Source organism: Typopeltis vanoorti, chromosome 19 (assembly GCF_054136105.1).
Source record: "Typopeltis vanoorti isolate ZY-2024b chromosome 19, IOZ_Tvanoo_1.0, whole genome shotgun sequence".
Taxonomy (NCBI): Eukaryota; Metazoa; Arthropoda; class Arachnida; order Uropygi; family Thelyphonidae; genus Typopeltis; species Typopeltis vanoorti.
Window position 1 is genome coordinate 65,736,611 of NC_143567.1, and position 24,840 is coordinate 65,761,450.

Consider the following 24,840-nt stretch of genomic DNA (forward strand, 5'->3'; position numbering starts at 1 on the left):
GTAAACAAACAGAAACACTGAACATCGGCTATATCCTGAATGGAAAACCTATAGAAAAAGTAAAACATTTCAACTACTTAGGCAATTCTAAGTGGAGATTGCAAATTAAATATAGAAATAGAAAACAAAATAAGCAAAGCTGATATGGTTGGGAGTCAAGTGCATAAATTTATGTGGAGTAAGTGAGAAATTAGTCAAAACATTAAATAAGCTGTATACAAGGCAGTGTTTGTTCAAACCTATTTTAACTTATGGTTCAGAGAGTTGGATTAGAAATATAACAGCTGATCAAAGACTAAAAACTGCAGATATGAGAGATTTGAGAAAAATTAGGGAAATGAGCAAATGGCATCGATGGTAAACTTATATTAAAAATGAAGATACTAGGAAGGAACTTGAAATTGTTAGCATTCAGGAATATGTAAGAGATAATCTAAGGTGGTATTGGTCACTTAAACAGATTGGGATAAGAAGAATGAGAGGACAAGTTCTGGGTGGATGGATGTAGCAAAAAGTTCCTTAGAAGACTGAAAGATTTACAATACTGGAATTCCAGTGGATAACATTCAGAGAAAAACTGTCAGTCAGTAATATGCCTCTCATGTAGTATGCTTTGCACCCTTTGGGGTGCATATCAGGAATTTGATGGCAGTGACAATGATGATGTAATTCCAAGAATAGAAATATCATCTTATCTAAAGATATAAGAAATAGAGAAATATCATCTTGTCTAAAGAAAAGTCCATTTTTGTGGGGAAATATGGCAGAATTTTGTTTTGCTTGTATTAAAATTGACAAGATTATCTAACCTCCATTGCATAATGGTTTAGAGATCAGAATTTAGTATAGTAGAGGTTCATGTTATAAAGATCATTATTTGCACAGTGAAAGGTTTGTCAAACAAAGAGAAGGAATAGGAGTGTAGTGGCCTGTCATCAGCAAAACTATGTTGGATTGGCAGCAAAAAGGAGTAGGGTGTTCATATAAAGAGGAAGAGGGTGGGTGGGTAAGAGAAGTTTTTCAGAACCTCTGCATTAGTTGCTTAGTTACAATGTAAGGAACTTTCTAGTATCGACAACATGGATCCAGTCAGAAAAGCTGGCAACGAAGTTGCAAAAGTCATAGAAGAGGCCAAATGATGGAAGCTTATTTAATAGACCAGAGTTGGTGAAAATCTCTATATATAATCTGTTATTGGGACAGAGTAGGAAACACTGCATCACAGATGGAAGAAAAGTACCACATGGAAATAATTAATCAGCTTATATATATCAAATGTTATGCATATCCCTAACATTTTATAACTATAAGAGAAAATATGTTTGCAAAAGAAATGGAAATATGCAAAATTATTAATACATATCATTTATTTATTACAAATTAATATAAAAAAGAAGTGGCTTACAAAGAACCAGAAAATTTGATAGCATTACATCAGAACATCATCAACAGGATTATAGAATAGTTGACTCAGATCCCTTGTTTGTTTGTTTGTTTTTTTATTTGGTGTTCAAGTTCATAAGGAGAAACTGTCGTGACGGCTCCTTTCTGTCGTGTTCTAAATCTATCTAGTTTCAAGTCACTTTTATGAATAATACAACTAATTACGAAATGATCACCGATCCAAAAGTAGGGAAATTTATATTTATACTGCGCCACCCTATTCTTAGATTAGTCTATATAAATAGTAGGATCAGTTCTAAATTAAGTTAACAGTCATCTCATTAGGCCGAATCATCTATTATCATTTTTACTTGGGGTTCCCGCAAGATTCGAATATTTATGAACGGTGCAATAATAAGGAATTCAGGCAAACACAATATTTAGATCAACAAAATAAAACATTTAATATATGATATGGTCAACAAATACAAGAACTCTATTTTAAAATGGAACTATACAATTAATTTAACACATCTTCTTAGGTCACTGATGCTAATTCAATGTTCTAACTTTCATATACTATTCACAGTCTCAAAAACACAAATCTTCTTATCTCAAGTTAATATAACAATTTCACACTTTATTCAGTCTTCACAAATCTTTCAGCTCAATGTTTATATTCACAGCAGGCAATAAACTACGTAAGCTATATTCCAAGCAAATATATTCCCGGACCTTGAGCATCGGAGGTATATTACAGTTAATGCTAGAATAGAGAAACTTATACAACTACTCTTACCAGACAAATTCTTCAATACATCAAATTATTGAGAGAGCACTTATGAATTAACTTAATTAACATTAGCGGAACACACATAACAAATATTCTCCATAGTTTAAACTGTATTACTGTAAGTCGCACTTCACTATTCCAAACAACAGTAATTAGGTACTAATATCTTTTCCTGTTCACTTTTCTCCAAGTAATCAATATAACTTTTTCCTAGGGCAACAGAATTTAATCGTAATCCAGATTAACTAGAACTAATCAGAATTTTCGCATTGACTGTCCAGTTTTCTTTTATCTGATTACGGCATCAACCTTTCTTCATAACAACAGCAGATTTCGCTTATAAAATTAAACTTTATGTTTCACTACTTATAGGTTCACTTCCGAACACTATACTCATAAATTTCTGCCCTGAGGATTATATAATCTTGGTTCCGCAAGACTCTCTCCTCACTCCTTAATAATAATTCTTCTCTTCCTCTCTATCTTATCTATGACCTTCCTTCTTCTTTACCCTTTTTCTCTATATTCTATATGACCTTCACTCCCACCTTACGTTTGAACGCCACGCTCTCTTCACTCGTGGTTGTTTACGCGTGCGTCTCCATGACAACAGACTAAACGTAAACATTTCGCTAATATAATGTATGCTCTATTATTATTCATGAGTGATTACATAACATTAAATATTTCACAAATAAAAACAACAGAATATTTAAGCTACTTCTTTAACTTTTTGATTACGTATACAGTTAAATATAAATTAACACTTTATGTTACACCACATATATTTAGTTATACAAAATTCTAAACATATTATTATTTTATAAGTTAATAGCAGGTCAGATTTTGAGTAAATATTTAATTAGTAATTCTTAATTAAGGAATAATAAACAATTTTATATAAACCATGATTAATATTTAATAAGCAATGTTAAATGTGAATGAAAATAATAAATTACATAACATAGCTTCATTCACAATTTAACAAAACTATCTGCTTCTTGTTTATAATAGAAACATCTTTATCTCTTCATTAGCACTTCGAAATTTTTAGTTAGAATGATTTTAGTGGATCACATTCAAAATTACAAAATGATGGACTATTTATTTATTAAGGAACAAAAATTATATCATCACAACTACTACAAATATGAATTAAATTTTAGAGGTTATATAATAATGGTGAAGAATGGAATGTCAGCTTGCATGCTGAATTTTTTCTAGCTAAATTATTACAATTCAACCATGAAAAGTAAAATCCAAATCTGAACTACCCATTGTATCCAATAAATATTCTCTGGAGAATATATTATTGATGTTTTGCATTGGATAAAATTTACAGACATCAGACATTTTACATAAATAGTGCATAATATTTTTATGACAACAGACTCAAAGAGTTTATTGATATGACTAACTTTTTTTTTTCCTTCTTTGTGAAATGAAGTTTAGTTTCATAATACAACACATACTCAATAATGCAATTTCAATAATAATAATAAGAAAATCTGCATAATTATTGAGATTTTTCTCTCAATTCATAAAAATAAGTCAATAATTTTATTATAATCTTGTCCCACTCACTATTAACTAGCTACTAAAAAGTCCTGAAGAAAGCAATGCTATATAAAAAGAAATTCACCACAGCAAACTACCCACGATAACAAATCATTCCTATTGTACTTAGGTGTATGTAGTAATTTTTTTTTTTTAATATTTAAATACTATTGTAATATCTACTAATTTTGTTTCTGTCATTTAAAAATCTAAAAATATGTCTTTTCACCAGTTACATTATGTCCACACTGCTAACAATAGACATGGAGTAAAGCATTTCTGGACTAAGACAAAAACTTCATACATATCTTCAATAGTTATATTCAAAGTTATTTCATTATCATTTCAGTTAAATTTAATTATTAAATATGAAAGGCAAAATATTTTTAACTGATAATGGAAATGAAGATCCTTATACATTTATATACTTATTATTTAGTTGTCTTACATTAGCTACAAAGAGTGCTTTTTAGAATTTCTGTTATTATTTGACAGCCGTTCTATAATTCTATATTGAAGATGCCTATGAAACTTAGGCAAAAATTCTACTAATAAATAAATTATAATGTGAGTTTTCCTCCATTTTTATGGTTTGTTATTATTGTTATTCTAGTCCAAAACAAATATGGTCTGACTCTTTTTCTTTTGTTCAGATGAAAGACTGGTTGACCAAGTAGATAAAGTACTCTCCAACTAATAGGTCTTGGGTTTGAATCTCATTCAAGCATAGATGTTTGTGAATGTCTTTAGGCAAGAGATGAATTTCATCACATAGCATGAGACCATTAGTTTGCTTACTGAAAGTCTGAAGTGGCTTGAGAGTTCTCTGCTTGGTCTTAAGCAGAGTTTCCAGATTATACATAACCCTCAGCCCACCCACAGTATTAAATGTAATGTAACTTAAAAAAATATTAAATTAATGGGGGAGGGGGTTGACAAAAAAATAATGTTAATGATTAATCTAGTAAGAGAGAAAATAAAATAAATTCTAAAACAAAAAAAATTAATCTGTAGTACAGAACTGATAAATAATGTTAAAGCTTTCTAAAGTATTTTCAAATATAATTTTAAAAAACTCACATGGCATCCAAGTATTGTTTCTGAAGAGTCCGTCAGCAAGGAACGAACAATTTTATTGCTATTCTGTCTAGATATTTCACCTGCTTTAATGCATAATACATCACTCTGAAAGATTGTAATATTTAAAATAAATAGCCATAAACATCTACTCAAATTTAAAAAACACCTTGTGTGTGTGTAAAACATTTTAAAAAAAAAATTTTTAAGAATTGCTTTATTTCTCTCTGAAAGGTATAAAACTGCTAAACTTAAAAGTTTAGCGCTAAAAAAATTCTCAATAATACACTGAAGTGTCAACAAATTTTTCCATAATCTTGTACTTGGCATCATTAGGAAACAACACAATACAGTAAAAGTAGCACATTGTAAATATGTTTCATCTGGCTTCCATATTTATTGTCAACAAGTGATATTTAAAGTGCACTTTCAATATCACTTGTTGGCAACAAATATGTATGTGTTGAACCTACAAGATGTACTAATTAGATTAGATTTTGTTTCCAGTTAAAGAGAAAGAACAAATCTTCCATTTATCATCTAGTATCATGTGATAAAATAAGACATATCATGCAAGTGGCATCAAAGTGAAAAGAGGTGCAATATAACATTGTGGTCAAATGTCATACATGACATGTGACCATAGCACAACCTCTTGACCTCAGTCAAGAGCTTGTGCTCAGGGTACAGTACAAATAGATGAGTGTCATACCAAACTATGAAAGATTATTATTAATAAGAACTTACAAAGCCTGCACAAACTTCATAAAAGTGATTAAGCTAATAGTGGAAAGTTTATTGCATCTTTTAAAGAAACTGCTGATATGGTTTGCATATAATTTCTGTTGACTCACATGAAAAGGATATAGATGGGTTTGCAGAAATTATTTATTAGAAGAGTGTAAAAACATTCTATGGTTGCGTGCTATACATTACACTCTCAATAAGGAGATTGCACTTACATAGTGCAGATATGTGTTTTGAGATTTCAAAATATTTGAATGATTCGTATTCTTAAAAGTGAGCTTCCGTGATTCAATATAATGTTTTGATTTGATACTATTTACCTAGTCATGATGTCTGTAAAAAAGTGATGTTGGTGAATCTGTTTCAAACAAAAGCAAAACTTATGAAAATAAAAAGTTTATGGATTTCAATAAAAAACATTGTATCATTGAACAAGCTGAAACAGGTGAACACATGGCTGATACTACACACCAATTTAATATCCTGTGGTCAACCGTGAAAGTCATATCACCAGCAAATACAAATATCATGAAACTGGTAAGTAGGCAGAAGGCTATATAAAAGTAGTTACACTAAGGGAGGTAATTTACAACTTCCTGAAAAGGGAAAAACTGCTGAAGCAGTTTTTAGAGAGGTGTGATAAAATATACTTGTCAGCAGAAATGATTTGTGAGAAAGTGAATCACATTTCCTGAAAAAAGAAAACCCAAGTAACATTCAAATTTAAACACAAGTCCATTCCTTAACAAATTCACAGCTGTTATGCATGCATATTTTCTTGGAAAAGGCCACAAAAGTATTTTTACATATCCGTTATTAGAACACCATCTGTATACTGTAATCATTATAGCAAAAACATAAATAGACATTTATTGGGGGGGGGGACAGCAATCCGCTTATTGCCAGTCATGAAACCTTGCTTACCATATTGTTTGGTCCAAATTATGGCAAGTGGACACACACACACACACACACACACACTGTAAATAAACATTAACTATTTATTAATTATATGAAGAGCCAAAGGCTTCAATTTGGCGACATGAACTTATTTAAGTTAAGGGATATTACATCCCATATTGTTTCATAGCCGAATATAGAAACTATATAAAGTTCGGCGAGTCCAAGCGTAAATAAATACGTGGATAGTGCAACACCTGACCCATTTGGTAGTGCAACACTAAGGCAACTCATAGTAAGGGTGGAGCAAGCTCCGATCACTATTCTTGGTATTTACCCATAATGTGAAACCCAGCTCCTAGGAGCTGTATTACTGTTCTACATTATGAGAGAAGGTCACTACCCAGACCAGTTTCAACTTTTATTGAGGTCTCATCAGTGAGTAGGTAAACCTAGTAATATGAAGTTTGTAGCAAACAGAACTTACATACCCTACTATGAGAATTGCCAAGCAGGTGACCTAATAAATTATTAATTATATGTTAATTAATTAATAATTTATTATTAATTTATTATTTATTTTTAATTTTATTTATTGTTAATTAAGTATTAATTAATTATTAATTATTAATCATATAATTAATAATTTATTAGGACACCTTCTTGGTATGTAAGTTCTGTTTGCTACAAACTTGGTATTACTAGGTCTACCTACTCACTTTTATGCATTTCCACATTTTTCACACCGCATTCTAGCTCTCAAATAATTTCGCCTTTTTTTGTAAATGAAGACACACTTTCTTTTAGTAGACATGTTTCAAATGGAAGGGTTCATTTTTAACTGATTTTAAAGTGGTGGCCACATATGTGTAAAGTGAGGGAGGAGTGCTGAAGTCTAGAGACTGGAGAGGTAAGTAGTGAGGGGATGGTTCTCAAAGACAAGATGAGATTATCAACTAGCTGATAATCCAATGCAGAGAAAAGCTAAGTCACTCTTTTCATTTTTGTCTATTGTAAAAATTCAGTATTCCAAGAACCACCTGAGGATTAACAACGTTTGCATAGTTACAAAAATTTGCATGGTATATACATGTAGTAGGCTCATCATAAAAGTGAACAATTGCATGGGAATATGCATAAATTAAAATCATTAAGAGTTTTTGCTCATTAAGGCTGCGATCTCAACATTTCTGTGCTCATTACAACGAAGTCCAGCTGTATTTGTTATATAAAGTTTGTTTTTTTTATTGCTATGAACTGTCATTACAGTTTTCTTCTGTAAAACATTAATATTTTCTATAAGACAGAAGAAGAAACATAGAAACTAACATACATCAATACCTTTCACTGTTATAATGAAAAAAGCTAGAGTCTCATATATTAAACTCATGCATCATGTGGATCGATTCTTTCATTTTGTGTAATATTTTGTGTCCCTAATGAGAGAATTTCTATACATACATTATGTACATTTAACACTTGGTTCTTCTTCATCCTGAAACATGATAGCCTGGAATAAAATAATAAGCTTAATAGATGAGCTTCATTTGTATGTGCAACTCAGCTATAACATCATCATCATCATCAAATTCCTGCCATGTACCCTCAAGGGGTGTATAGGATATGATAGCACTACATGAAAAATTTACATCATTACTAACTTCCTATCCACAATTTTCCTCCAAATCAGTCTGTTACATGTCAAGATTCCAACATTATCAGATCTCATATTTCTATCATCTAAGGCATTTTGTACTATATCAATCCACCTATGTCTTGGTCATCCTCTGGGTAGTTTTCCTGCTAACTTGGCAGAGAACACTTGTTTTGCTAATCAAGTGACCATACCACCTGAGATTAGCTCTGCTAACGCATTCCTGGATACCGACAATGTCAAGTTCTTTCCTAATATCCTCATTTTTAATATGATATTGCCATTAATGCCATCTGTTCATGCCTCTAATCTTTCTCAGGACTGTCATATCTGCAGTCTCTAGTCTTGGGTGAAGTGTTTTACTTCTGACATAGCTCTCAGATCCATAAGTTAAAACTGGTTTGAACACTGTCTTGTATACAGCTAATTTAGTGTTCCGACTAAGTTCTCTCTTATTCCATATCAATTTATTCAATTTAGATCCTACCATACCAGCTTTGTTGATTCTGTTGTCTATTTCCATTTTAATTTATCATCTTCACTAAAAACCGTGCCTAAGGAGCTGAAATGTTGTACTTTTTCCAGGTTCTCTGTTCACAACTCAGTTGACATTTTCAATGATATCAAAGATAATGATATAAAAAGACAAAGACAATGATATTTTGTTGTCTTTTTATTGCTGACCTTCATACCATATCTATTACAACAGTTATTCAATTTAGTCAGGGAATATTCCAGACTTGTAGCAGATTTATTTAGAAGTATAACTTCGTCTGCATAAAGCAAAGAGCTGACATTAACATCTCCAATTTTGATATCATGTTTAATACCACTTTCCTTTATAATGTGATCCATATAGATAATGAATAACAGAGGGGATAATGTACATCCTTGTCTCACACCAGATTTTACATTAAACCATCTTCCTGTACTTCCGTCAATTCTAACTGCTGACTTACAATTCAAATAAAGACTAAGTATTGCTTGATATAATGCCCCATTGACACCATATAACTGTAACGTATTAAATAGCTTCTCTCTTGGTACCTTGTCATATGCCTTTTGCAGATCATCATCATCAACAAATTCCTGCTATGTACCTTCAAGGGGGTGTACAGGATATGATGGTACTACATGAAAAATTTACATCATTACTTGTCAAGACTTGTCAGGTTACTTGTCAAGACTCCAACATTACCAGATCTTATATTTCTATCGTCTAAGGCACTTTGTACTGTATCAATCCACCTATATCTTGGTCTTCCTTTGGGTCGTTTTTCTGCTAAGTTGGCAGAGAAGGCTTGTTTTGCTAATCTTTCCTCGCTCATTCTATTTAAGTGACCATACCACCTGAGATTAGCTCTGCTAATGCATTCCTGGATGCTGTCAATGTCACGTTCTTTCCTAATATAATCGTTTTTAATATGATTTTGCCATTGATGCAATCTGTTCATGCCTCTAATCTTTCTCAGGACTCTCATATTTGCAGTCTCTAGTCTTTGGTCAAGTGTGTTTTACTTCTGATCCAGCTCTCAGAATCATAAGTTAAAACTGGTTTGAACACTATCTTGTATACAGCTAATTTAGTGTTCTGACTAATTTCTCTCTTATTCCATATGAATTTATTCAAATGACTTCCTACCATACCAGCTTTGTTGATTCTGTTGTCTATTTCCATATTTAATTTACCATCTTCACAAAAAATCATGCCTAAGTAGCTGAAATGTTTTACTTGTTCCACAGGTTCTCCATTCACAACACAGTTGACATTTTCAATGATTTTGCATATTTTCATTGTCTTTGTCATTTTATTACTGACCTTCATAAAATGTCTATTACAACAGTTATTCAATTTAGTCAAAGAATCTTGCAGACTTGTAGTGGATTTATTTAGAAGTATAACATCATCCGCATAAAGCAAAGAGCTGACATTAACATCTCCAATTTTGATATCATGATTAATACCACATTCCTTCATAATGTGATCCATATAGATAATGAATAACCGAGGGTATAATGTACACCCTTGTCTCACACCAGATTTAACATTAAACCATCTTCCTGTAATTCCTTCATTTCTAACTGCTGACTTACAACTCAATTAAAGACTAAGTATTGCTTGATATAATGCCCCATTGACACCATATAACTGTAGCATATTGAATAGCTTCTCTCTTGGCACCTTGTCATATGCCTTTTCCAAATCAACAAAACTTAAATACAGATCTTTGTTATATTCCCATGCTTTCTCGACTATTTGTCATAAAGTGAAAATCTGATCCTGACAGCCTCTATTTGGCCTGAATCCAGCTTGTTCTTCACCAAGCTTTTCTTCCACAATCCTTCTTAACCATTTCTCAAGTATACTTGCATAAATCTTACCAGGAACATTCAGTAGGGAAATACCTCTGTAATTCTCACATTCAGTTTTATTTCCCTTTTTATACAGGGTGTTCGGGATAAATTTGACAGTTTCGTAAGGAAAAAGAAAATCTTCTCTGTATCTATTAAATTTAATGAATTGACAAAAAAACATTACAGGCAGAGTTAATTACAATACTATCAACAAGATTTACTCAAAATAACCACCATTAGCATCGATCACAGCTTCAATTCTGCTTCGGAACCTCGAACAAGCTGATGCTACAGTCTCCCTGGGAAGGGCCGCAAAAACTGTTTTAATTTTATCCATTAACTGGGCTTTTGTATTACTGGAAGTGCGATTGGTGTCTTTTTCAACTGCGCCCCATACAAAATAATCCATGGGGTTAAGGTCTGGGGAGTTTGGAGGCCAAACATTTGGACTGGTGAAGTCGTAGAAATTTTCAGACAACCATTTTTGACTTTTCCCAGAGGTGTGGCAAGGGGCCGAATCCTGCTGCCATACATACGGCCTACCATTATCTACCCTTGTTATCCAGGGCTTGACTACAGTTAGCAACTCCACGAACAAAGCCCGAATTCCAATGCCAGGGTTCTTCAACACCTGTTCCTGCAGATTTGCGAGGAATTCTGCTGTACGAACGCAATCAGATCGTCTGCTAGGGATCTTTCTTCTTGCTACATCCTCGTAGTCACCATTGCAAGTCTCTAGTTCATGCCTGATTGTTTTTACTGTATTCAGGGAGCATTGGGCAGCAGTCGTAATATCCTTATTTTGATGGCGGGCACGAATCATCATGATACAAGTTATTCTCTTCCATGATTCAGGTGGGTTCCAGCTATCCATCCTTTCTGACATCTTGTATATGAATGAAGAAGGGTCCAAACTTTTAAATGAAGAGAAGTGTGTGTTAATACATGTAACTTACGGAAAAATATAATTAATTATAAATATGTCAAATTTATCCCGAACACCCTGTATATGGGTACTACGAGAGCTCTACTCCAATCATCTGGAATTAGTCCCTCTGTCCAGGCCTTCTGAACTATGCAGTGCAGTCACTGTAAGACTTTTATACCTCCATACTTGAGCATTTCTGGTCGAATATCATCTACTCCTGCTGCCTTTCCACATTTCAGGCTTTTAATGGCCTTTTCAACTTCAAGTATGGATATGCATTCCTGACTGTACGCCTGTTGAGTGTTTTTTACCACTGTGCCATCACTGCTTGTTTCATTTAGCAATTTTTCGAAGTAATTACTACTTACTTCAAGGATATCTTTTTCTTCCATTTTCATATCACCTTTATCATCTCTAACTCCTTTTACAGCACTTTCCTCCATTTCTAAGCTTCTTCAACAACCTGAAGAAGCTTAGAAATGTTTTGCCACCTTCTTGATATTTATTTTCTATGTTCTTGCCAAAATCCTCCCATGAGGTTTTTGTTTAGCTAGTTTTGCACAGCGTTTTAGCTTACTTACTTACATTTATCTCTGTATTCTTTAAGAGCACAAGGTGACTTATTTGCCAGAAACTGGTCATAAGCTTTCTTCTTTTCCTTCACTGCCTCTTTGACTTCCTGTGTTCACCATGGAGTTTTGATTTTTCTATCCTTACAGACAACCTCACCACATGCCTCTCTGGCTGAATCAATCAAGGTTTTCTTCTAGGCTTGCCACTGAATCTCCAAGGTTTGGTTCCTGTTCTCAAACTCTTTCATTTTTTCTTCAGTGTTCTTTGTGTATTTTAGTCTACACTTCACATCTGAGAGCTGCTCAACTTTTATTCGCTTTAAAACTTTCTTACATGTTATTCTTTTCAATATGAAATTCAATTTTATCCTGCTCAAGACTAAATAGTGATCACTTCCAATTTCAAATCCTCTGTACACGCTGGTGTCCTGCACCAGGGAGAAAACATCACTATCAACAATAACATAGTCAATGAGACTTTTCTTATTCCTAGCCTCTTCTCTCCATGTGAATTTGTGCACATTTTTATGTTGGAAAATGGTGTTAGTAATAGCCAGTCCATGTCCTGAGCAGAAATCCAACAGATATTTGCCATTATTATTAGCTTTGCTCTTTTCTCAAAATTTCTCCAAAATATTTTTGTATGTCTGACAATCATTTCCTACTCTGCTATTTAGATCTCCAACAAGGACCAACTTTTACTTTTTCATTGTGTCAGTTGCTTTCTCTAAAGCCTCAAAAAATTCCTCCACTTCTTCCTTAGTAGAACTTCCTGTGTGACCATAGGCACAAATAAGTCTCATTGTTCAGTTCCCCATTCTGATATTTGTTCACATCACTCTACTTGAGATTGGCTGCCATTCAAGAAGATTAGCTTCTTATTTAGTGTTCAATACTATGGCTACTCCTTCTTTAGTATTGAACACAAGGCTAATCTTCTTGAATGGCAGGCAGTTTCAAGTAGAGTGATCATCATCAAATTCCTGATACGTGCTTTTTTAGGGGTGTACAGAATATTAAGATAAAAAGTATACTACATAAAAATTTATTGGATTCATAATTTCTAATGAACAATCTTCATCCAAATTAATCTGTTATCCGTCAGGATTCCAATATTATCAGATCTTATATTGTGCTCTTCTAAAGTACTTCGTACTGAATCTGCCCACTTAGACCTTGATCTTCTTCTGGGTCTTTTATTTGCCATCCTAAGTATCAAACATTTATTCTGATCTTCCATTCTTAGTGACTATACCCCTTATATTTCCTATTTGATTTCCTGAATGCTAACATTGTCAAGTTCTTTCTAATATCCTCATTTTTAATGGTTTTCTGCCACCGATGTCATCTATTTACTCCCTTAATCTTTTTCAGAAGTCTCATATTTGTGACCTCCAACCTGTGATCACGTGGTTTATTTCTAACCTAGCTCTCAGAAGAATAAGTTAAAACCAGTTTGAACTTAGATTTTGATTTCTCTCTGATTCCAGACAGATTTATTCAGTTGACTCCCCTCCCCACTATACCAGCTTTATTTATTTTATTGTTTATTTCCATATTTAATTTGTCACTTTTCTAAAAATTGTGTCTAAATAACCGAAATTTTTTAGTAGTTCTATGGGTTGCCCATTCAGAATGCAGTTGATATTTTTAATGTCCTGCCTACTCAGCAGGCTGTCTTTTTACTGCTGACATTCATACTGTATTTGTTTTACAGCAGTTATTCACTTTAGTTAAGGAATTCCACACATACACTTACTGGATTTATTTAAGAGTATAACATCACCTGCATAAGGAGATGAGATTAACATTCTAATTTTGATATCAGGCCTAATGCCACTTTCCTTCATAATGTCATCCACATGAATAACAGTGAAAGAAGTGTGCACTTCCTTTTTCACACCTGACTTTAAATCAAACCATGTTCCTGTAGCTAAATTCATTCTAATTGCTATTTTGACCACCTTTCTCTTAGCATCCTGTCATATGATTTATCCAGATCTATAAAATGCAAAGACAGATCCTTGTAGTCTCATGATTTTTAAATTATTCATATTAAAGTGAAAATCTGATCCATGGACTGAACTCAGCTTGTTCTTCCTCAAGTTTCTCTATCAAAAATTTTCTTTTACCATCTTCTCAAATATACTTGCATAATTCTAACCTAAAATGTTCAACAGAAATTCCTCTCAGAAATTTGCACCTTCAGTTTTATTTTCCTTTTTTGTGGTTATAGATGGATACTACAAGAGGTCTACTCTAATAAATAGGAATTTGACTTTCTGAATAATATAATGAAAGACTGCCATATTTGAGTATTTCTGGCTATATATATATATATATATATATATATCATCTACATTGGAGGGTCTTTGATGGCTTTCTCTACCTCATGTAACTGATATGTACTCATGAGTGCATTCCTCTTGAACATTTCCTACCACCTTTCTAAAAGTCACTTATTCTTTCATTAAACAATCTTTCAAAGTAATTACTCCAGACATCTAGAATATCTTTATCTGCAGTTTTTTCATGTCACCTTTATCATCTTTGATTTCTTTTAGAGTATACTTTCCTTCATTTCTATGCTATTTTATTTTTTCAATTATACATGATTATAGCAATTATACAGTGGAACGCATGACTATAGATATCAGTTACCACATGCACGTACACAATAAGTGCTCAAAATATTTGGAACATCCCCTAGTTAAATAGAATACACCAATAAGATGTGATTAATGAAACACGGCAGGAACATGATATAAACAGGCAGTCAATTCGTTCTTGAAAAACAGTACTTAGATTCAAGTGTATGTGTGAATGATAATGGACAAAGTTCATGACCACAAAGAGACCTCATGAAGTTTAAATTCAGTCTACCTTGTGAAATACCAATAGAGGAATCAAAGATGACTAAAGCTATATATATACACACACACACTGCTTGGAAAGAAGTCAATGAACGCCATAATGTGAGGAACAAACAGCCATGGCATTCACCTCAATAAGATGTAGGAAGTAATACACAGGGCAAAACAGGAACTGCAACGAATGCAGAAATTTCTAGCAAATGAGTCAGCAGATATCAGAAAGAAAGAAGTGCAAGATAAGAGAAATGAGGGCTTGTCTAAGAGAGAAGGAAAAATCAAGGGGCAAGCCTTGCACAGTGACTCAATCATAAGAGGTGCGATTGGCGAGAGATTGACAAAATAGTGCTTTCCAGGTGCAAAAATTAAAGATGTTAATGAGGCTACTAGCACGCAAAAGGGTAAAGTGAAAAAGTTGATCATTTTGGCTGGAACAAATTATTTGAAAGCAGAAAAGTACAGCATGAAAGAGAACATGAAAGAATTACTGGAAGTAGCAAAAGAAAAGAGTGAGAGAGTTAAGATAGTGAGTCTACTGCAATAATATAACAAAGCAGACCTGAGAAGGAGAGCTAGCAAATAACTCAATGTGCAGGTGTGGAGTGAGTTTGATGGGTGAAACGACTTATACAAAAAGGATGGCATCTGAAGGGAGTTTGGTGTTCAGAGTCTGGAAAGTGTTGTTGAATGAAGTGAAAGTGGATGTGCAAAATCAGGGAAATTAGAGCTTTTAGAGGGAAGAAGCCATTGAGTGGATATGCAGATATCAGTGAGGCAGATGAGTAAGAATGTGTATAAGATGCCTGGGTTACTACTGGTAACAAACCAGAAAGGGATAGTTAGTACAAAGTGTCAGGATAGTGGTGGGCCTCTATCCTGAGGCTTTTGCACTTTATGTACACTAATACTAGGAGCATTCAGGACAGGGGGGGGGGGGGAATTTGGGGCATTGGTTATTTCATCTAGAATAAAGATTATTGGCATTAGTGAGACATGGCTGACAGAAGATGATATAGTTAGTGGGACAGAATGTGCAGGTTACAATGTGTTCAGGGAGGATAGAGAGAAAAGAATGGGGAGAAGAGTGTTATTGATGATAGCCAATAGGCTAGTGAAAATAGCATATTAGAAGTTATCTGGTGTGAGATAGAGATCCTTAGAACAAATATACAGTTGGATGCTGTAGATCAGGGAATGGAAAAGATGGTCGGGACAGTATGCTTCTGCAAATAGGCTCAATAAGGGGACAGCAGGTAATTATTATGAGGGATTTCAACTATGGGAACATAGAGTGGAAGGAGAAGAGTACACATGGGAGGAAGAAAATTGAATTGATGCAATTAATAAGGAATAATTACCTGAGACAGCATGTTATAGAATATACTAAGGATCTTAAAGTGCTCAATCTAGTAATTTCATCTGAGAATTTGTTCATAACAAATATGACTATGCTGCCACCAAATGGTAAGAGTGATCATATGGTCTTGACCCAGGAGATGGCTAAATGTATGGAATTTTCAGTTGACAGGGTATATGTCAACTGAAAGGTAATTAGTGTGGTAAGAAAGGCAAATGCAGAGTATGAAAGGAAATTAGCAGTGCAGGCCAAAGATAGACCCAAACAGTTCTTTCAATATGATGCAAATAAAAGAAAGAATGTTTATGGTAGAATGATTTTAATGAATGCTGATAGTAGGGAGGTAACTGCATCAGTTGAAATACTAGAATTACTAAGTGAACACTTTGCAAGAATATATCATCTATATGGATATATTGCAGAAACAAGAGAGGTAAAGGTATGGGAACTGAAGTAAATGAAATAGAGGTGCATAGCATGTTACAGAACCTTGATGTGAATACAGCTATGGGATTAGATGGTATACCTGCTTGAGTTTTATGTGAAGGTGCTAAGGAATTGCCACTGCCCTTGACCACATTGTTTAAGCTAAGTCTCAGGTTTGGGTTAGTCCTAAGAGATTGGAAAGAGGGGAAAATAGTCAAATTGCATAAAGGAGGCTCCAAGGGTGATGTAGAAAATTACCAAAAATTACCAATCAACACATCAGGAGTTATAAATTAAAGATGCCAAGAAATTATATTCTTGGTTTAATCCTTTATCCAAGTGTAAGCAAACAAAGTTTGCACGTGAAGTAACTTCCAGACTTGGCAACTCGTATATAGAGGCTAATGACTTCACATTACTTGCCTTAGTATTTCATAATGCAAAGCACATATCCTTATCGACATGTGGGTAGTGACCCTTCCCATAATGCATAGCATTATACATATCTGTAAGGATATGTACTTTGCATTATGGTACATAGGCAAGTGATGTGAAGTCATTAGCCTTGATATATGAGTTCACCAGTTGTGAAGTTACTTCACATGCAAACTTTGTTTGCTTACACTTGGATAAAGGATTAAACCAATAATATAATTTCTTGGCATCTTTTTATAGTATAACCAAGTGGAAAAACTTTCAACGTATCAGGAGTTGTTGTCAAGGTACTGGAGAAGTTGGTCAAGAGCAAAACACAGGAATTGACAGACGGAAATAGGATACTGTATGGGGGGGGGGGGGGGCAACATGATTTTGTGAAGGATAGGATATACCTCAGTAAATTGTTGACGTTTTTCAATACAGTGACAGCTGAGATGGGGTAAAGGTAATGGGTTTACAGTGAGACTGCTGGACTTTGCAAATGCCTTTGACAGGATATCACATAGAATTCTAATCAGTAAACTACAGCATGTGGAGATGGAGGTTCGGATTGGTGAGATGGATAAGAGGGTGGTTGGAGAGATATGAGAGGGTAGTTTATTCATGAGTAGAGTCCAATACAAGACCTGTGACTAGTGGCATACCACGGGGCTCTGTTCTTAAGTTGCTACTGTTTAATTTGTACATTAATGATATAGGAAAGGATCTGAAAGGAACTGTTCAGTTGTTTGCCAATGGTGCAAAGTTGGGTAGAGCAATAGTTAATACAGATATTAAAATTTTGCAGGATGATTTTGAAAGTCTGACAATCTGGGCAAATGTGAATGGATGGATGTCAGTTTAATGTGACAAAGTGTAAGGTTATGCATTTTGAGGCAAAAAAGCTTACCAGTTGTGTACCCCATTGATGGAACCTTACTCCAGGAAACTGATGAAGCCAGAGATTTGGTAGTGCTGGTGGATAGGGAGTTGCCTTCCTGGTTGACCAAGTGGTTAGCGTATACACTCTCCAGCCAAAAGGCTGTGAGTTCAAATCCAAGTGTGGGCATGGATGTTTGTGATTATCTGTGAAAATACTAGTGGTGGTAGTCTGTGGTAGATGGTATTGGTGTAGATGATGAAAGTAGTTGTAGTTGGTGGATTGAGTGTTGAAGACGGAGAGTTGTAGAGTAGGTGCCCTCCCTTAATGAGTCTTTGGACTTCTTGGAGGTGTAATGTAATAATAATAATAATAAAAAGTTTAGAGGGCACACAGCAAAAGTGGCTAAAGCAGCTCATCAGATTACTTGGTTAATGAAAAATACTTTGATGAACAGAGAGAGAGAGAGAGAGAGAGAGAGAGAGAGAAGCAGGTTATTATTCTTCTTTATCAAGCCTTGATAAGATCCCTTCTTCCCTACTGCATGCAGATCTGGCCACCTGGCTTTCTTGGCAACGAGGAAGAGGTAGAGAGGATCCAGAGGAGAGTGACCAAGATGGTAGCAGGTCTATGGATCGAACCTTACAAGAAAAGGTTGAAGATTTGTGGGTTACAGAAACTGGTTGATAGGCGGGAAAGGGGTGATATGATTAAGACATACAAATTACTGAGGAAATTTTATTAGATTAATTTAGAGGAAATTTTTCAGAACAGGTCTGGTGGTGGAAACTGAGAAAGAGTGTAGTTAGCAAGGGTACTAGAACTAGGTTTTTTGCTTGGAGAGTAGTGAATGAGTGGAATAGGTTGCCAGAATCTGTTGTGGCTGCAACGACTGTGAATGGGTTTAAAACAAAGTATGATAGATACTGCACAAATGTTGGATAGTGCTTGACATGATGTTTAGGGACTCCATGGAGTAGCCCGTAATAATAATAATACTATCGTATTATTATAATTCATTGTGTGTGTGTGTGTGTGAGTGTGTGTGTGTGTGTGTGTGTGTATAAAACAATGAAACAAACAGCTCTGGTTGTATATGTTAAGTGTTTTAAGGACAGGATGTTTGAGTAATGTCTCCAGGAACATAAGCAGTATTTCATTCCTGTTCAACTGTGGCTTGTATTTAGGATGTTGGCTGTGTAAAAATGTATCTCATGAGACTAAACAACAAACCTATTATTTTTTTTAATACACACACACATACACATATTTACTTATTTAAAAATGAAGTCAGGATTCCCTCAGAGGACTCTAACCTCTATACTGTGCATCTACCAGGTGGCAGTGGAGCATTCCCCCCCCTGCAGATATGGTGGGGGTAGTCTGAATACATTGAATAAGAACCCATAGCCCAATAGGACCCTAGTGCTATCATCTTGATATAGTCCGACCACATAAGCGAGAGCTCTAGTTGGCAGACTGCCAAGAAGAGTCAATTCATGTTGAAAGATAGAAAGAAATAAGGCAATGAATGAATTGGTCAACAACATGCAAAATTAAGTGCTTTGTAGGTAAAATTTTCCACCTGGTATATAAGCAAAATAGTTACCACTTTAAAAACTACAATGATCATAAAAGAGAAGTTAATTTTCCAGCATGTAATAATAAACAACTCATCCCACAATACAGATTGATTACCCTATTATCAGAATGGATTCCCCTTCTGTTGACATGCGACGAAGTGTTGAAGGGTCTCGTATCTGTGGGTACTATAGTAAGAGAAGGTGCTTGTTCATAGAGCCCCTAGCAGATTTTGTTCTTTCTTTAAATTTAGTTACAGATCCCTTTTACCATTCACATTTGGTCTCTCCTGACCAACTTGTCTACATTTGATCAAATTGTAGAGTATTTAAGGGCTAAATGCCTTTCCTCGTCTTACTTTCAATTCTCTTTCTGTGAAAAAATGGAGCTCACAGCTGAGGCGAAGACATTCCTTCTAGGGGTAGAGGACCCTGATGTTAACTTCTCTGTGCAGCCTGATAAAGTGTGACATTCAATTATTTGCTGACAACTAAGATAGAGAGAGTAATAAGGAATGTCAATGATAAAGAATCCCTGTAGGCTGATGTGAACAGAGAACAACGGATATCAATTCAGTGTTGGCAAGCATAGAGTTATGCATTCTGGAAGGAGAGCATTATAGGCAGAGTATTATATTAATGGAAATTTGTTGGAAAAAGTTAATAACTTAAATACTGTTATAACTTGAACAGTGCATAAACCTTTAATCTATCACTAAATCATTTACAGCTTTCAACACATACAAACCACATGTATAAAGTTCATATAGCAGCATTTGATGTTCAAAATGTCTCCCTTTTGCCTTCACGCAAGCCCAAAGTCAGTGAGGCCACATACCAATGGTGGCAAGCACAACATCCAATGGAAATGCTGCCACTGCTCGCTCCAAATCCACATTCAGGCTGGCAATGCTAAGGTATTGTTTCTTGCAGGCTACTCTCTCTCTCTCTCTCTCTCTCTCTCTGTCTCAAGGTCCAACCACAATATGAAGTCCAAAGGATTCAGATTGGGGATTCCAGGCAGCCAATCTGATGGTGGTAAGTAGTCAGGCCTCCAACCACAGTTGTGTGCAGGGGGGTTAAGTCCATTAGGCAGGATGATGTAGAAAAATAATTTTCTGATTAAGAGGCATATATATTCTAGATTCGTTTCAGACAATAAAATATTACTAATAAATGCCACCTGAAGTTGCTATATATTCTCTATAAGAGGCCACATTCTAAAACTTAAGAAACAGCAAATCGCAAAAGACTCATACTGTTTCCCCTCAATGCAACACAAATTGTCATTTTTAATAACCTGTCATAACTGTGTTGTGATAGATGAACACTAAAGAGAGAGAAACTGAAGCCAAATAATTATTAAAAGCTAAAAAAATAACCATCCAGGACCAATGTGGAATTTTTTTCCCTTAGCATTATATAAATAACAGAAGAATAAGAAGCTTGTTGATAACAGAGATTTAAAAGAATAAATAATATACCTCATCATGTTCATCTTCACTACTTTCCTCCTCATATTGTTTCTGAATTTTTAGCTTTTTTACAGGAGGCATTTCTTCTTCCTGAATATGAAGCAAAACAAATAATTCCTATAGCAAGTCTTTCTATATTAGTCTTAAAAGATCAACGAAATTAATAGCAAAAAAAAATAAATAAATTAACAATAATAAGCTTTTATTAATATCATAATCTATATATTTCCTTCTTTCCCTGAACCACAAACTCTTCTTGTGATTTTTCTACACCATTAAAAAAGGAGATGAAAAAGTATCCAAGTAATTTTCTCAGCATGAAACGGGGCTAATACAAACAGCACAATGAAATATCAACAGGATACACCCTCTGTCCAAAAAAAAAACCGAACTTTTGATAGAAAATAAAACACAGGCCAATTATAATTATTCAAATCATTCATTTCAATCAATATACTCTCCCTCAGCTTCGATACAGCATTTGGCACAGTCAATTAATTCATTAAATGAGTTTTTTATATTGGTTTTTGGGATACTGTTGAGGGTCGTGGTTACTGCCACTTGAATGTTTTCAGTGGTGTCGTATCACTTTGCTTTCGTCAGCAAATAAAGTTGGGGGAAGAGAAAGAAGTCATAGGGTGCTAAATCAGGTGAATTCGGTGAGTGATCAACACACAAACTTGGGTTTTGCTCAAAAACTCTCACAATGTTCAAACAATGAGATGGTGCATTATCGTGCAAAAGTGACCAGCTGCCTGCATCATGATATACATGCCGTACGTGATAAATTCTCGCTATCAATCGCTTCAAAACTTCGAGATAAAACTCACCATTCACCGGGCCAGGCGGAATGATTTCTTTGTGGATAATGTCCTTGGAATCGTAGAAACAAATCAGCATTGTCTTTACTTGACTTCTCCAAGCTCTTTTGACTTTCTTTCGGATGTCCCTCTTCTGGTGGTCTCCACTCAGCACTCTGGCGCTTTGCTTCAGGCTCATACTCAAAATACCATGTTTCGTCACCAGTAATGATCGTTTCAAAGAAGTTTGAGTCCTTACGAGTGATTTTAATGAGGTCCTTGCAATGTTCAATTCGATACATTTTTTGGTTGTCGGTCAACTTGTGAGGAACAAATCATGAATTCAATTTCTGAAGACCCAAACTCTCAGTCAAAATGTTGTGCACAGTTGATTTTGGAATTCCCAATTCATCTTCAACCAATCTCATGGACGATTTTGGGTTTTCTTTGATGAAATCATGCACTTTTTTGGATGTTAACTTCGCTCAGTTCAGTTTTTGGCTGTCCAGCTTTTCGTCGTCATCAAGCATCTCTCAACCACTTTGAAATCACTTAAATCCACTCATAAACTTGAGTATGGGATAAGCATTCAGCATCATATGTTTTTGAAGCATTTCAGTAAAACTTTTACCAAGTTTAACACAAAAGCAATCGCAACTCTGTTTGAAACTCATTTTCCTACCTTTCGTTAAAACATACTGTCATTCTTGGCACTATAACTCAGTTTCTAATGAAACAAATGCCATAAACAGTTGAACACAACCTAATGAAGATTGCTGCTTTCAACAAAAAAAAAAAGATACAACAGGTGGCGCCACTAGTTTCTTCTATTTTTGAAAAGTTCGGTTTCTTTTTGGGCAGAGAGTGTATAAACCAACAACCTAACTGTGGAAATAATACCTGTAATGGTTTTATTTCCACAATTTATCAAAAGAGCAGATAAATCATTTACTCCTCTGAAGTTTTCCACTAATTCATATACATGATAAAAATTAGCCACTTAAAAAACTGAGTTTTATCATTATCTTTCTCTTTCTTGTCTGCTTCTCTGAAAAAAATTTTGTACTATGCCTGCTCTTTGGTTTTCCTACTTTTTAAAATTCAATTAAACTGTTTATTTAATAAATGTTAATTAAATTGAAGCTTATTCAAAGATTGCAAAAGTGTACATAGCATGAACATGAGCTTCAAGATCAGGCATATGTTGCAGTAGGACTTGGAATTTTACAAACTTGTGCTGTGGGGTTAAAAAAAAAAGAAGTAAAGCTTAGAATAAAGTCTGATGCAGTGTATCTAAAAGCCTGAAAGAGGAAGAACAGAATCATGTACACTTGTTGATGAAACAAAAGTAACAGGAATATAAAGAAGTTTGTGGTAATGATAATGGGTGCAAATTGTAAACAAATTTTTGGCATAAATAATGTATGCTGAGAGTGGGGGGGCAAGGGAGCTGTATTCTCCACCTCTGCTAGAAGACATATACCAAACCAACCAATTTCTTCTTTCCATGAGAACCCAGAAAAAAAAAATGGGAGAATGGGAAAGATATAAAAGCTGATGATGAAATGTTATAGGATAAAGAGAAGAGAAATTTTTCAATATATGATTAAAGCAGAGAGAAACTGGAATCTTCCCTAAAAGCTGAAAAACACAGTGGTAGTATATTTTTCTCACTAGCCAGGTGGAAAAAGCAGTGAATGACCTGATGATGAATGAATTAATTTAAGTGGAAATATAATAGGCATTGTGCGAGTTAGAGTGAATCTCCAAGAATAAGTCTCAGATCTCATGAAGATACTCCAATAGTAGTAATAATAATAACTTTTATTATATTAATTCCTTCTTTTCACTTCTAAATAGTATTTTAAATTTGAAGGCTAGAAGTGGGCTAATATTTCAGAGAGCCAAGCCTAAGCACAAAAATAAAACTATTAATAAAAGATGATAAGAGAGGAGATGCTTATCTGAGACTGGCTAGCTTGCACTGGAAGATAAGAGGGAAAGAGAAAATGAAAGGATAGAGATAGATAGAGAGAGAGAGAGAGAGAGAGAGGGAGGGGGGGGTATTACGAAACTAGGTCAGAATTGTTGAAAACTACATCCTTTTGCTCAAAGAATGAGCTCCAAGAAGCAAAAGGATGTAGTTCTTACCAACTTATTTCTCATTTTTCAATTGCTTAACATATAAGTCAGAGGGAGCCAAATCTGGGGAATAGGGGTGGATGTTCCAACAATTCATAGTGCAAAACCCTTAATTTTCCCACTGCCAAAACACCTTTGTGGGCAGATGCACTGTCCTGATGAAATATGATTTTTTTCTTCTGCAAACCGGGTCTTTTCTCATGAATTTTTTCGTCTAGTCTGGTTAAAAGATTGGAATAATATTCCCCAGTTATTGTTTTACCCCTTTCAAGATAATTAATAAACAAAATGCCTTTAGCATCCCAAAACACCGATGCCATCACCTTTCCTGCTAATGGAACCGATTTGTCTTCTTTGGTGCTGAACAACCAGCTTCTGTCCACTGTTTTGACTGCTGTAATGGTGAATCCAAGTCTCATCCATAGTAATAAATCGACACACAAAATCAGTTTTATTCTTGTTAAAACGCTCCAAGCACTGTTCAGAGATTTTCATGTGAGTGCGTTTTTGATCTGCTGTGAGCAAGTGCAGCACCCATCTTGCACAAAGCTTTTTCATTTGTAATTCTTCATGCAAAATATATCTTACACATTCTTTTGAATGCCTATAGTCTCAGCAATTTCATGAACTTTGACTCATCGGTCATCCAATACCATATCGTGCACTTATCAATGATTTCTAGTGTTTTTACACTTTTTGGACATCATTCACATGGATCATCTTCAAGGCTGGTACAGCCACATTTAAACTCGGCAGCCCATTCCTTAATTGTTGAAAACGAAGGAGAAGAGTGCCCATAAACTTTTATGAACTTCGAATGAATTTCTTTTGGCGTTAAACATTCTTTTACAAAGAATTTTATAACCGCACGATACTCAATTTTATCCATTGCAAGGGATACAGACAACACTTTTGCTTCAGACAGCT

General features: G+C 34.6%; 1 protein-coding gene across 2 annotated transcripts in view; it reads right to left on the reverse strand.

Moving 5' to 3' along the window:
- Positions 1-24,840, reverse strand: part of LOC150096200 (WD repeat-containing protein 3-like) — a 301,884-nt gene that overhangs the window by 204,396 nt on the left and 72,648 nt on the right. For both annotated transcript variants that reach the window (XM_090408833.1, XM_090408834.1), the window contains exons 7-8: positions 20,981-21,061; positions 4,814-4,918 (exon numbers count right to left, since the gene is read on the reverse strand). In XM_090408833.1, the coding sequence (XP_090264959.1) occupies positions 4,814-4,918; positions 20,981-21,061 (186 nt within the window). The remainder of the gene's footprint in view (positions 1-4,813; positions 4,919-20,980; positions 21,062-24,840) is intronic.